This window comes from Perna viridis, chromosome 1 (assembly GCF_037379345.1).
Source record: "Perna viridis isolate PV_CMFRI_1.1 ecotype Kerala chromosome 1, ASM3737934v1, whole genome shotgun sequence".
NCBI lineage: Eukaryota > Metazoa > Mollusca > Bivalvia > Mytilida > Mytilidae > Perna > Perna viridis.
This window is the reverse complement of record NC_142445.1, coordinates 6,253,644-6,268,519: the sequence shown is the minus strand read 5'-3', so window position 1 is coordinate 6,268,519 and position 14,876 is coordinate 6,253,644. Positions and strand designations below refer to the sequence as shown.

The 14,876-nt window shown below is 32.2% G+C and overlaps 1 protein-coding gene across 4 annotated transcripts in view; it reads left to right on the top strand.

The window, feature by feature from the left end:
• LOC148627005 (phosphatidylinositol 3-kinase regulatory subunit alpha-like) overlaps positions 1-14,876 on the top strand; it is a 136,802-nt gene that overhangs the window by 94,029 nt on the left and 27,897 nt on the right. For all 4 annotated transcript variants that reach the window (XM_088565428.1, XM_088565420.1, XM_088565403.1 and 1 more), the window contains one exon: positions 6,101-6,235. In XM_088565428.1, coding sequence (XP_088421554.1) covers positions 6,101-6,235 — 135 coding nt within the window. The remainder of the gene's footprint in view (positions 1-6,100; positions 6,236-14,876) is intronic.

The window sequence follows — 14,876 nt, the reverse complement described above, 5'->3', positions numbered from 1 at the left end:
CAAAACCAACTGTTGCCTCTGATAGCCCAGTGCATGGTACTCATGTGGCAAGTAAACTTGACCAATTATATCTAAGGAGATCCAGATCCTGATACCCAAGTTCATGGTACTCAGGTGGTAAGTACTCACTATTGACTGTTTCCAAGGGAACCTCAATTCATAGTACATGTAATTTCAGGGTAAATACTATTCTCCCCTTATCCACAAGGCCCATAAATAGACGCCTATATACATAGCTCTACCTTCGTTCACTGTCATTAAAAACAGGTTGTATGATTGTATTAACCCTTTATTACTATTGTATATTGTTATAGTTTCCTAGAAATATAATTGTATAACGTGTTTTACTTGTTGTGGACTTATTATGATCCTTGAATTTGTTGATAAATCTGTGTAATCCTGAATCTAGATTCTGTAAATGTACTGTTGAAGTTTCCTAGTTTGTTCACCCCTGATTGCAGTTGACAAGTCTTTGGCATATGTTCTTGGTGACTGGTATGTCATTAACTTCTTCCTTAATAGATATCTTTTGAGTTCATCCCTAATTAGTAAAGGTCTTTGGCAATATACAATAAAATTAATCCCTTCTGTCTGTGATCTAGAATAATCTGAATAATGTATGGATATTGGGTGAAAGATTTGATCAGTCCATGTACTGTAGTGTTCTTCAGTGTCATTGAGTCTGTTTTTAACCTTTAAAGAAAGAAGTTTATTCTTCATGAAAAAGCCTGAATAGGGTCTTTTAGAAAAAAAGTAATTATCCTGTTAACTTATTAATGAGTTAATTATCTCTCAGAATTCAGTTATTTTTAGTGCTTTGGATTATGCAGGAAGTTCATTTCCATTAAAAAAAAGCCCGTGAAAGTTAATCCCCAAACTCTGACGGAATAGCTGTATGTCAGTTATGACGTGTGGTAGAGCCTGTGAATTTCTGTTTATTTAGAGTTTTTGCTTCCATTCAAGGAAGTTTAAGAACATAATCCACATCCGGATGACATTTTGCAATTCTTATAAACTTGGATAAAAATGACAAAAGTCATGATATTGATGTATTTCAAGTATCTCACTTATGAAATCTTCAAAGTCTTGAACATAAATGAACACATAATATCCCTATTGTTTCTAGCTGTTCTAAATTAAGCAAATTTTCTGTTATATTTTCAATAATTAAGGTGTCTCAAGCGACTCATTCTTTGATGTGCATGGTACAAGGAGGCACTTACTTATACAATTGCCTTTAGGTAAGCTTGGAACAGTATTGTACCTTGCGTCAGTTTTGCCACCCTCAGATAATTTATTTGGGACATCAATTATCTTTATGTCTTGTCTTATAAGTACCATGTTTATTAAGCAGTGGGCTATTTATGAAATGGGCTTTTTTAAATCAGCTGGAACAGTAAGTTAAGATAGAGTTTGTTGGTGTTTTTTTGTTTTCTGTAGGTTTTTTTGTTTTTTATTGTATTTCTAAATAATGTACTTTAAAGGTTCATACTTCAATATTTTTTATATTGATATAGAGTCATTAAAAAATAGAACATTCATCCTGTGATAATTTATGTACACAATGACGGTGAGGAAACATTTTTAAATGCAAAAATTTAGCAAGTGTTCAGTTTATAGGCAACAACTTGAATAAATTTTAATATTTTTAGGCAAAATAAATCTATTTTCAACAATTATTATGATTTACGATGTCCTATAATGAATCACAATGCATTTTAACTAGGATTATGACATTCATGAGATAGAAGTATCCAGTTGGTTTCTTGCATTGAATTTCTATGCATTTTGCAAGATTAATCTATGACATGGGTAATGATGGTTGACCTCATAGTTCAGATTTTATGGTATGCCTTGTTTCTCATGTGTTTCCTGTATAACAGATAACATTATTTAGTAGTTCCTGCTTAGTTTTATGGTGGTAATAGTTATGTCACCAGAGTAATCAGAATATGACTTAAATGTCTCTTGTCTGCTAACCTAGATGGAATCATGGTGTATATAGCTTTTCATTGCCAGAGATGAATATGAACTATTGGAAACACTTTGGATCAATTTTTGTTTTTGTCATCATAGTCGTGAAACTCATGTAAACTTTACCCAGAAATTTACAGGCTTAGTGTATTTGATACAAAAACTTGTTTTTTCCAGTACAGAATTACATTGAAAGCATGAGAGGATTTTCAATGTGTTTGGTTTAGACAGGTTTATTGATAACTGTGAAGTTTTGGTTTAAGCAGGTGACTCCTTATGGTTTGGTGAAGATTATGGGCACCCTTTGGTTTGGTTTAGACAGGTGACTCCTGTACTTATGGTTTGGTGAAGATTATGGGCACCCTTTGGTTTGGTTAGATAAGGTTTTTGTTATGACTGGTGGTTGGTTTCCTATGGGGTTTTTGACTGATTGACTTTGACCAATGTTACAAATTAGAATTGATAATTACTTTGTTCAGATATCTTGTTTTATGATACACATAGTTCATTGGTATGGTAAGCCTTCAGTTTGTGTGTCCCAGGCTAGTTGACACTAATTTATCATAGTCCCATTTCTAAAGGCAGTAAATCTTTTGATCTAACAGTTTCTATTAGGTCATTTGTAGTTCAATGTCAGAAGCCTCTAATCTTTCCAAATTCTGAAAACTTCCTGTACTGCTGTACTTAGTGTAATCATGTACAAGACATTAATCAATAGGATTGTCTGTTGTCACTATATGGAGATGGTAGCTAGTTCATAGTTCATACACCAGATGCAAAAAGTCAATGCATTGTATGTATGCTGCTCTAAGTATTTTGGTATTGGGTAGAGAGCATGGGAAATACCTTTACCAAGCCAGGACCCTTATGGTTGTTTCTAACTTGCCTTAATATTGTCAACTGTTAATATACAGACTTTCCTTTTTATACGACCCCAAAAATGTGTGGTCGTATGATGTTATGGCACAGTCATTCTCTGGGGATACTACATTTCTGTGCAATAACTTTTGCTGTGGTTGACCAATTGTTCTGAATTTTTTGTTTGATTCTACTGACCACTAAAAGAAGGCTCCTATATAATTTGGACTTTATGATCCATCCTGTTTTAGAAAAAGGGCCAAAATGGTAAAAATTGAAAATTTTATTAATTTTTTTATTATTTTTATTGTTATTATTTTTAAAGTGTATGTTTTATTTTGTTTTTGTTTCTTTTTTTTTCAATTTTAATTATTCTTTTTATTTTGTTCCTTTTTTAATTCTGGTTAACAAATGTATCAGAAAATTTTATGTATTTTAGACCATTTTCAAGTTATAGGGGATCAAAGTTCAGCAACACACAAAAAATTCAACTTTTTAAATTTTGATTAAATTTCAAGATTTTTTTTATTGGATTCCTCATAAAAATACTAGCTTGCATTTCAATCAGATTTCAGATGCCTCTTATAGTGTTTATAAGGAATTGTTAGGGGTCATAGGGTCTACTCCTGATGAAATTAACTTTTTTATTTGTGGTCCGATTTGAAAAAAGAATTTAATTGAATTTAAAATTTTGTACAATATAGTGTTCAAACTATTTGTTGTATCCATAAAGGACTGTAAGTTCTTATGTTTATGTGTGTCAAACACTAATATTGTGTCCACACTTACTCCAACTGTTCAGGATTCTACCACTGCGATCATATCATTCTGCACTTGGAGAAGCTCTTGATTAACTATTGCCTAGAATTATTAGTCTATTAATATAATATTACCTTTCTGGCTATAGAATACTGGACTGATTTTAGTCCAGTAATAGAATATTACCTTTCTGGCTGTAGAATACTAGACTGATTTTAGTCCAGTAATATAATATTACCTTTCTGGCTGTAGAATACTAGACTGATTTTAGTCCAATAATATAATATTACCTTTCTGGCTGTAGAATACTAGACTGATTTTAGTCCAGTAATATAATATTACCTTTCTGGCTATAGAATACTGGACTGATTTTAGTCCAGTAATATAATATTACCTTTCTGGCTGTAGAATACTAGACTGATTTTAGTCCAGTAATATAATATTACCTTTCTGGCTGTAGAATACTAGACTGATTTTAGTCCAGTAATATTATATTACCTTTCTGGCTGTAGAATACTAGACTGATTTTAGTCAAGTAATATAATATTACCTTTCTGGCTGTAGAATACTATCTGATTTATACACGTATAACTATTCATATACCTTTGGGCCTAACCGCCTTTCTATTCTGAATAACTTAATAATTATCCTCTATTCTTGCAATTGAAATTCTACTTCAAGGTTATACTTATGCTTACTTTCATCATTATAGAGCTTCAGTCACAACCTAGGCATTACCTATATACATTTACCATAATGTTTTCTATATTGATATACTACTAATTATAGAAGCTGCTGAAGCAATAAGTCTCCTTTCAGGCTTATCACTGTTCAAGGCTATTAGTCAGTAGTTACTGGGTTAATATACATGGTATATTTGTTCTGCAAAAGAGTCATTGACATAGGGTCATCCTAAATATAGCATTGAATTGCTCCAAGCTCCTTTCCAGCCAATACTGTTCTATATGTTTATAAATGGTAAATTATAATTAGAGGTAGGTTTGTCTGAGATATGTTGTATTGTAACAGGGACTATGTTCATTTGTATTGTAAGCTGCTACATAATGAAGGTTTACTACACAAGCATTCCAGGGTAATTGAGGGCTTAGGATTAAGTTAGATTTCATTATTTAAGTTTGAAGATCCTGAATCTTCTTTACAATCACTTTTCAGGTCTTAAGCTTTTTAGAAGTCTCAGTAGCATATATGAATCTATGGTCCACTGCAGTCATATTACTATGAAGAAGTCTAATGTTTAGTTAGAACGGGTTTCACTGAGGTCATATATAACTGAAACTTTGTAATTAAAGGACTGTTATAATTGTTCTGATTCAAGTCCTTTGGTTAGCATGACTATAATTGCATCAAATCTATCATTTTTTAAAATATGCCTGTCTTGCTTACAAAACAATCCTTTCCAGACATAACCTGTTTGGTATTACAAGATCGGTTTAATGTCTGTTAGGTCAGAGACATTGAGATTTACATATATACTATATTTATCATTTGTCCTGTATCATAGAAAAAAACTTCCTGGAAGTCTGTCTCTTTGACATGTTTTATTTTTATTGTGATTCCTACATCATGACAGATTAAGCCCTATAAACAATGATAACAACAATATGACTCAGTTGTCTGTACAGTGACCCACTGGTACTCTGTAAATACAGTCTATAGGTTAACATCACAATCTATCCTAAATATATTTTAGCAGAAGACAGAGATTGTGTGTTAGAGCCTTTCTGAGATTTATCATTTGTAATGTTAGTAGCATTCCATTACTCCAGTGTAATTGTGTGTATCTGCATGAAGAAGATTTCGATTTTGTCTTAAAAAAAGATGGCCGACACAGTCAAATTTCTTCTTTTTTTTTAAAATTACAATTTTCCACATTTCATACAGGAAATAACACATGACACACAATTTCAATTTTCATACAATTTTTCAAATGCCACTAAGGTATCAGTATTTGGCCAATCAGGTGACATGTGTTTCCATGGAAGAGCATCTTTAAGGTCAAAGGCTAAAAAGTGAAACTATACCAACTGCATCCGGAAAAAAAGTTGAATTTGAACCCTTTAGAATTGGATTCAGATTATTTAAAAACAAAAACAAAACAAAATTGAATATCACTTACAAAGTATACAGATGGTTGACACCAATTTACCCTGTATATTTAACTGTTGGATGAATAAATTCTTATTCAGAATTTTAAATTTGTTGACCACTTTCATGCTAGTCTGAATTAAATGCTGTGTTGAACATAATTCTAGAGCAGTATCAAACTTCAAAGATGGTTGGATTTTTCTGGTTGTATCTAGCTGCCTCAGTATACCATTTTATTTTTAAAAACTTGTGTTGTGGGAACAATATTTCAAGTAACTCAATTTTTCAATGTAAGAAGTTTTTTTCTATTCTTGTGCATAGAAAAAGTGAGTTTCCACAAGTTTTAAAATTCTACAGACATTTATACAATTAGAAATAACTGTTTCTGTTTTCTTATTTTTAGCCAATTGAGAATTGGAGCACAGAGAATGTAGTAGATTGGATGGCTTGTGTAAGACTCTACAGATATGCCCAAATCTTCAAAGACAAAGAAATTAGTGGAAGACATGTTAAAGAAATGGATCCTGAAAAACTAGGGGTAAATACATCCATTAATATGTTAATGGGTTGATATTTTTCTAAATTTTGACCTTTTCAGTTTTCTGTCAGAACAAGAAACTTGTAAAATGAATGGTTGAAAGTTGGTAACACATTATTGAGTCAACTTCTATTGTATCATTAGAAAGATATTTCAGAATCATGTTGTAAGCCTGTCAGTTCTGGCAGCAAAGGTTTAGTTTAGTTTTGCTTTGTTAGACTTTTTAATTAGTCTGATGCTTTTAGAGAAAGTAAGAAATGATAAATATACGTAAGGCTAGTATCCTGATGCAAGGTCATCATAATGTTTTTGTCTAGAATTTAGTTTTGTATGCCAGATATTTCTCTTTAGGTTTATATAACCCAATTTAAAATCATTTACTACAATTTTGAATTATAGAATTTGAGAAATGATTTGTTCTTTCACTCTAGATTTTGACATATAAATTAAATGCCAAGGTGGCCCTGTATTTGTACAATTGTTAAGGCCACAGTTTTTTAATTTATTGATTTTTGAATCGAAGGAATCAGTTTGGTCCATTGGGAAAAAAGTAAAAACTAAAATGGGAACCAGAAATGCAAATCTATTTTTTTATATTTTAAATTTTTATTTTTTTTTATTTTGAAAGATTCCATTATCTAACTTGACATAGTTAGGAAGTAAGATTCTATCTACTGTATGTACCTACACATCATTTACAAAACACTAATCTGATTCTAATTTTTCAAGTGTCCAATAAATTCAGTGTGCAATACTTAAGCAATATTATTTCCTCTATTTTATTGTAATTATAGCCTTCTTCACAGTATGATATAAAGGTGGTAGAAGTTAAATTAAAATGAAAGTGAAGTTCGAGTTTTAAAACAGGGTTGGTCAAAAAACATGTATTGTTTACTTTATCATTGAGCATTGTTTTGGTGTAAACAAGTTGTGTAATAGAAAGGCTTAGTGAAAAGTCAATATGGAAAAAAACCTTCAAGTACAGGAAGAATTCAGGGACAGAAAATTGAGTATACAGACAGATTTCATGAAAATGAAGAGAAAATTTTTTTTTTTTTTTTTTTCACATTTGTCTTCTTTTTTCATTTAACAATTACACTAAAAGACTACATAACCTTTCATCTTTAACTTGTCTTTACTCTGTGAAGTTCTAATTTTTTCTAGTAGCTAAAAAAATCAGGTCGGCAGATCCGTAAAACAACAAGTTAAAAAACTGTGGCCTTAACAATACATTTGATGTACCTTAGACAAGTATTTTGCAGTATTGAATGGAGTAAACAAATATTGCAAGCTTAAGAAGATTGAATTAAGATCATTGATATATCAAAGGCAGCTGTTTAATTTTTGTATTGTGATATCCATGTTGAAATTAACACAAAAAAGTGACCTGGAACTTATTGATGCATTTGTTTGGTAAAAATAATTCTTCAAGGAAATTATATAAGACTTTGGTAAAATCTTTGTTTTTACGGAAAGGAACAACCCCTTGGATTTTCATTGTTTCCCAATTTTCCATTTTAGAATGTATTAACTTTTTTAAAAACAAGATAGAGAGAAGTTGGAGAGTAATCCTCCTCCATTGTCAAACATACATCACAATATACCTCATTGTTTAAACAGAACAACCAGTATTACCAATTCTGAATATAAAATGTATGATATACCAATCTCCACTACTCCACTCAGTTGAATGAATTTTAATGGCGGCAACATCCTACAGCATTGGTCAGTGTCTTTTCTTGCCTTTCTTTACAGTTTCAGTATAGAAAAATTTCAGTAGTCAGACAAGTATCGGGTAGTATTGAACTACAGGGTTTGTCAAGTTTTCAAAGCTTTATTTTTATTTATTTTTTTTTTAAATAATCACATTTAGGCGTCAACTATCTACAATACTCTCAACAGTACTTCAAAAAAACTTGTTAAATATCAGTTGTAGACTTGTAATTGATTCTATCCACCCTTTTTTTGAAATATTTTAAGATCTAGGATTACCAAGTGGACAGGATACTATTATGACCTTATTTTGGTCTCAATGTTTTAATTGGTTCAAGTTGTCTTAAGAAACAAAGTAGAGACCAAGTAATGGCAGACTGAGAATTGCTGTTCTGGTTTCTATTCAGTTGTTTGAACACTCATGCTCTTCTCTTGAAATGCATGGAATATCTCCTATAAATGGACATTCAGTTACTATTAATCAGTCACATTTGTTATGTACACCAAATGCAATGTTGGTAGTAGATTTTATTAAGGTTTGTGTTGAAGATACCTTTATATATGGTACTTGTAGTAACATTATCATATAAATATCACTTCATTATTGTTTCTTATTTGCTGGTTACCAAACACCAATTTTAGAAGTCTTAAAATAATCTAAAACCCATCAACTGTACTTTCATATATAGAGAGAAACTAATCTCAAATAAAAGATATTTTAACACCTTAGAAATGTGTATTTGTAGAAATGTACTTTAACAGGATTATATGATGAACCTCCCTTTCAATGATGTCTGGACAGGGCAAAGTGTATTGTATCTCCCCTCAAATGGTGTCATGACAGGACAAAGTATGATGTATCTCCCCTCAGATGATGTCATGAAAGGGCAAAGTATGATGTATCTTCCCTCAAATGATGTCATGACAGGGCAAAGTATGATGTAACTCCCTTCCAACTATGTCATGACAGGGCAAAGTATGATGTATCTCTCCTCAAATGATGTATGACAGGACAAAGTATGATGAATCTCCCCTTCAGTGATGTCCGGCCAGGACAAAGTATGATACATTTCCCCTTCAGTGATGTCCTGGCTGGAGGTATGATATATCTTTCCTCCAATTATGTCATGACAGGACAAAGTGTGATGTATCTCCCCTTTATTTTTGTCGGGGCAGGATAAAAGTACAATGTATGATGTATCCTCCCATTCAATGATTTCAGGGCAGGACAAAGTATGATGTATCTCCCCTTTATTGATGTCCGGACAAGACAAAGTATGATGTATCTCCCCTTTGTTGATGTCCAGGCAGGACAAAGTATGATTTATCTCCCCTTTATTGATGTCTGGGCAGGACAAAGTATGATGTATCTCCCCTTCAGTGATGTATGGGCAGGACAAAGTATGATGTTATGTTATGACAGGATAAAGTATGATGTATCTCCCCTTTATTGATGCCCGGGCAGGACAAAGTATGATGTATCTCCCCTTTGTTGATGTCCGGGCAGGACAAAGTATGATGTATCTCCCCTTTGTTGATGTCCGGACAGGATAAAGTATGATGTATCTCACTTCCAATGAAGTCCAGATAGGACAAAGTATGATGCATTTCCCTTCCAGTTATGTCCAGATGTTTCTTCTTACTCTACTTACTAAATGAATAATTGAGTGTAATTACAACAAAAAAGGTTAAAACAAATTTCACCACAAGCATAGTAATCCTTCACATTGTCATATTTAATGTTAGGATATAAAACAGATTTAATGTAGATGTGTGCTGCAAACGGATTTCTTATTAAGAGTTTCATAAAGAGTAAATGAAAATGGCTTTGAGATTTTAATGTACAATTTATACATACATATGAACCTACCGGTGGTAGTTCAATTCTACCGGAATTGGAACCTTCCTACCATTCTACCGTTGAAGCAGAAAAACTATGCCTTTCTGAAAATTATACCGTAAACAAATTTTGGACGCCATTATTTTTAATTTACTGAAGGGAAAAATAAGAATTGGTAATGACTTATGGCTTTATTTACAAAATAAACAAGTTCAGTGTCTTTAATGCTGATATAACTGGTCCTGATTTGAACAAGTGGCTTCCAAGAGCCTAAATCGCTCACCTGGTTAAATTTTTGCCTTTCAAGAGCAATAACTCTAACAAGAGTCCAACAATTCTGACTCCATGAAGACTTTGGTAGAACTTATCATAAGGATCATTTCATCAACTGAAAGTTTCATTCTAACTATTCTAGTTTTCAAGATATTGGCTGAAAACTGCTAAAACATAAATTTTTTGCCTTTCAAGGGCAACAACTCTTACAAGGAGTTGTCTGACAACTTTGATCCTTGAAAAAACAAAATATGTCATTTTTCTCTTCTCAAAGGCAATAACTTTTACATGAAGTTGACTGACAACTTGGAGACTTTTGTAGGCCTTATAATATAATAATATTATCATTTCAGCAATTGAAAGATATTAGCTAAACCTAAAGATTTTGGAGATATATGCACAAAACTTCTGCATGACCTCTATGTTCTATTTTTAGTAATGATGGCCATGTTTTCTAACTGATCAAAAATCCAAACAGTCATTTTGTTGAGGAGACCTTAAAAACAAAAATACCAACTTGTCATTGAATTCCTGTACAATAGTTTTTGAGAAGAAGATTTTTTAATATAATAACATCAAAATAGCAAAAAAACGTCCAAAAAGGGCAATTACTCCAACATGGGTCAACAAATTAAAATGAAAATTTGACTACAGATAGATCTCATCATGCTGAATGCTTTTTTTTGTGTCAGAATTTGGTTAACCCTAATGGTTTTGGAGATATATGCAAAAAATCTGCTGTCTGACCCCTATGTTCTATTATTAGTAATGGAGGCCATGTTTTTTAACTGATCAAAAATCCAAACAGTTATTTTGTGTAGGATGCTCTAAGGAACAATCATGATAAGTTTCATGCAAATCTATCTAGTAGTTTCAGAGGAGAAGATGTTTGAAAAAATTGTTAACGATGAGGACGACGGACACCAAGTGATGGCAATAGCTCACCTGGCCATAGGCCAGGTGAGCTAAAAAGCAGTATAGTGTTACCTTAATTCATCAGGCAAAGTGGCTTGTCATAATGATATACAATGTAATTCTTAATATCATGTTAGAAGCAAATTGTCCAGCATTCTCTAATTACCATTTCTAGACTGCTTATCATCTTTAAACCTCTACAATATTATGGAAATATTGAAAACAAAATGAAATGGAGTGTCCTATCCTGCTGTAATGATGTAGAAACAATTATACCCAGTTTATGTAAGATTCAACCAATGCACGCTTTGCATCAGTGCAATGTATAAAGCAGAGAAAATAATTGGATAACTAATCTAGAATTTCCAATGATGGGACATACAAATGAGGACATTGACCGTATTACCTGACTTGAAAGGTAAAGTTATTACTTCAGATCGATGTTAACTATGCATCATTTCACAATGTTATTTTTATTAGTTACCCAAGCTTAAGCTTTGCCTAATGAGAAATTTCTGCAGCAAAAATGGTAATCTTCCTTTACAGTTCGTAGGTTTAAAGGCTTATAAAGTTTGAGTTCACATCACAGCAGGAAATATGGGCTAGATTACAGTAAAGTGAAATAAAATAACATAGGGTAACGTCCTTCTTAGCATTGTTATATAATAGTGGTATAGATTACAACCTGGTTAGGTTTTTGAACTTTTAGTTTTGTTGGTATGTACTGTATATGTCCTAGTAGCTACAATCTAAGTGATAAGGTCAAAAGTTTAGTCATTCTAACTCCTGTAACTGTAGGGAACATCCATGTGGTTAAGTTTGTTCTAAATTTAAGTAGAAGTGAACATATTAATCCAAAGAGTTCATTTGTACTGATTCTAAGTAGTTTGTCATAACAGTTATCTCCTAGAGAGCCTTTCATTTCTTACTAATAATGGTCTTTCTCCTGACTACTTCTGACATTGTATATAGTGTGTTCGCCACATATGGGGTCATATCAATCAATTTTGTGATAGTTTGAATAGAATCAGAAATTCACATCCAGAAGTAGGAACCTTGGGGGAGCTTTCATGTTTGGGAACATAAAAAAATTAAAGGCCAAGCAAAGTGAGGCAAGAAAGTTATTTGTAGATTTTTTTAATTCATGCAAACAAATTTTTTTACCCATTTCTAAGGGAGAGGTATATGCCAGCACACCTTTCTTGGATTCAAGCCTGAAATTAGACATATCTTCTCTAACTCTGAAATCATGAAGCCCTACTAGACATACAGAAATGACTCATGTGAGAACCTTTCCAAATTTCATTGGTTTTCCCTTAGATTGTAATGGCACTATTCAGATAATCAAAGATACATTAGGACTTACGTTTATATAAATTCAGATAAGTAAATTATATCAATAACACTATGTATGGGAGGTATTATTGATCATTTATTTGTAGGCAGTGAGTCACTGTGGTCAGCTAATACAGCCATCATATGGACATCTTATTGATTACCATGTCATGTGTATTGCTCATCAATAATTAGGTTAGAGGGTGTGTCTGTTAATTAAATGTCACTTTCTAGGTCAGTGAAGGTATTATGTAATGTAGAGAAAGACATTATTTATCTCTACTGTTTATACAGAAGAAGTTCTACAGAAAACAGGTGTCCTGTAGGCATAATTAATGGCTGCTTTGGTACAATCCTTTCAGGATATACCACTAACTTAAAAAGAACCCCTTCTTTATGACTTTTGAACCAACCTTTGATGTGAATTATGCTTTTCAGTTGAATGTGGAGGTGTATAGAATAGTGTTCTGAAAATTCATCTTTCTTGCCCATCTCTGCAGACCTGTTCTAAAAATGAGTTAAAACATGAGAATGTGACTTGTCAACTGAAGGCGTTCACCATGTACGCATGTAATTCTGGGTGGACAAATGTTAAGAAGTCAGTTTGTATATGATTACCAGACTTGTTCTCCAGTGTGTTAATTCATAGTCCAGGTGTTTTAGTTCAGAACAAGGGAGATTCATCTATTTAGCTTTTTCTTGCTGTAATATGATGAATCTTTAAATGTAATTGTAGACACTTTGAATAGGTATGAAGAGCATTTAAAGTTTCAACATACTTGTTTAAGTAACAAATTATTGTACTACAATCACCTTTATATATGACAGTTTTTATTGAAAAAGCTTTATTACTGAAATCCTGGAGACTCCATTTACTTTTGGACATTCCTGTGTGAGATTGAATGTGAACAGATTTATGTTGACAAAGAATTGAATGTTTGAATCTAACTTTCACCATTTAAAATTAAATAGATCAATATAAATTGAATTGATACTAATAAGGTCAGTTACAGCAAGTTAACTGGTTAACTTTAGGAAATGAAGTTGGCTTTTCCTTGACTAAATGATCAATACCTAATGAATTGTCTTAAATCTAAGTTTGATAGAAACTTTAAATCTCTTTGTCAATTGTCCATTAAACTACCTGAATGATTTCATAAGGTAGTTGTCAGACCAACTCTTTTCCCTGAAGATAACATTGCTGCTCGCTGTAAAATGATCAAGATATACATGTATGGTAGCAGAGCTTTACCTACTTTGTGTACTAATATGCTTTCTGAAGACAGAGAAAGCTAATGTAAATACATAAGGTGAGGCGATGTTGGAAGTGTTCTTTTAAGGTGACAAAATGTGGGTAGAATTTATAGTATCATAATATGGCTTCTTTTTCTCAAAGAAAGTCACTCATCCAATGTAGTTTGTTCAGACAATAACATCTAAGTACAAATTGGCTCTATAATAAGCTCAAGATATTTAAGAAAAATTATTTTCTTCAGACAGAATACTTGAAAGCCTCTCCTCCATCAGCAGGAATTCATTCAAACAAAATGAAAGAATCTGTTGGTTCTATTTCCAGTACCTAAACATGATAATGGGATGAGATATTGACACGATTTCTGAAGAGGATTTTCTGGGTTAATTTGGTACATTTTCTCTGGAAAAGGAGTCGGTTAGTTCAGATTTAATATTTCTGGATCAACAAGCTGTTTTAATGATATAACCTTCACAATCAATCAGTGAACCTTTAATGAATTGAATTTAATTTATACCGATTAGTTTGTACCTTGCTCAAATTGTGATAAAGCGCATTCCAAAGATGTATTGGATATGAGGGATCAAGTTTTTTGCGCCATATATTTACCAACTTTATTACACATTTCTCACGCTCCAGCAAGATCCTGGTTCACTTTACTGTGATTGGGTATTGATTTAAGGTCATCAAGATTTTTTTAGCTGAGCAATTTGTATTGTTTAAATAATGGTATTTAATTTATTTTTCAAAATTAGGCCATTGGTTAACCCAGTCTTTACTAGAAATCTGTTCTTCAGAGAAATATTGATTCCTAACCAAAAATGGTCAGTCTTGATAAAGCCTTTCTGTTTTGGTAGCTCAGTAAAACTATATATGTGGTTGAACTAGTATTGAACTGTATATTCTGTATCTTTTATCTCCTTACTAATACTTAAAAACAATGCATGTGTTGTCTTAATGCTTGTACTGGTTTTATTAATTAGTACAAATTAGCAGTGGGAAGTTTTATCTAGGTGACCAACTTGTGCCTAACATAATAGGATGAGAAACTATCATCATGGTGTGGTACAAGGATTGGTTAGTTTTTTTTTTTTCTGGTAAGTAGTGCATAGTTTTGACTGAATGTATTGTAGAGGTGTATATTTTCATGATAATTAGTTGCATGTCTTGATAAGTATATTTTGATTAAGTCATTGTACCATTAGTCTTATATCCAGAAGTTTATCTTTATTATGATTTTAAGTGGTTTACTATAGGAAAGGTGATGAAGTACAGTATCATGTTACTCATGTAGGATGTTGTTTTAAGTAGTT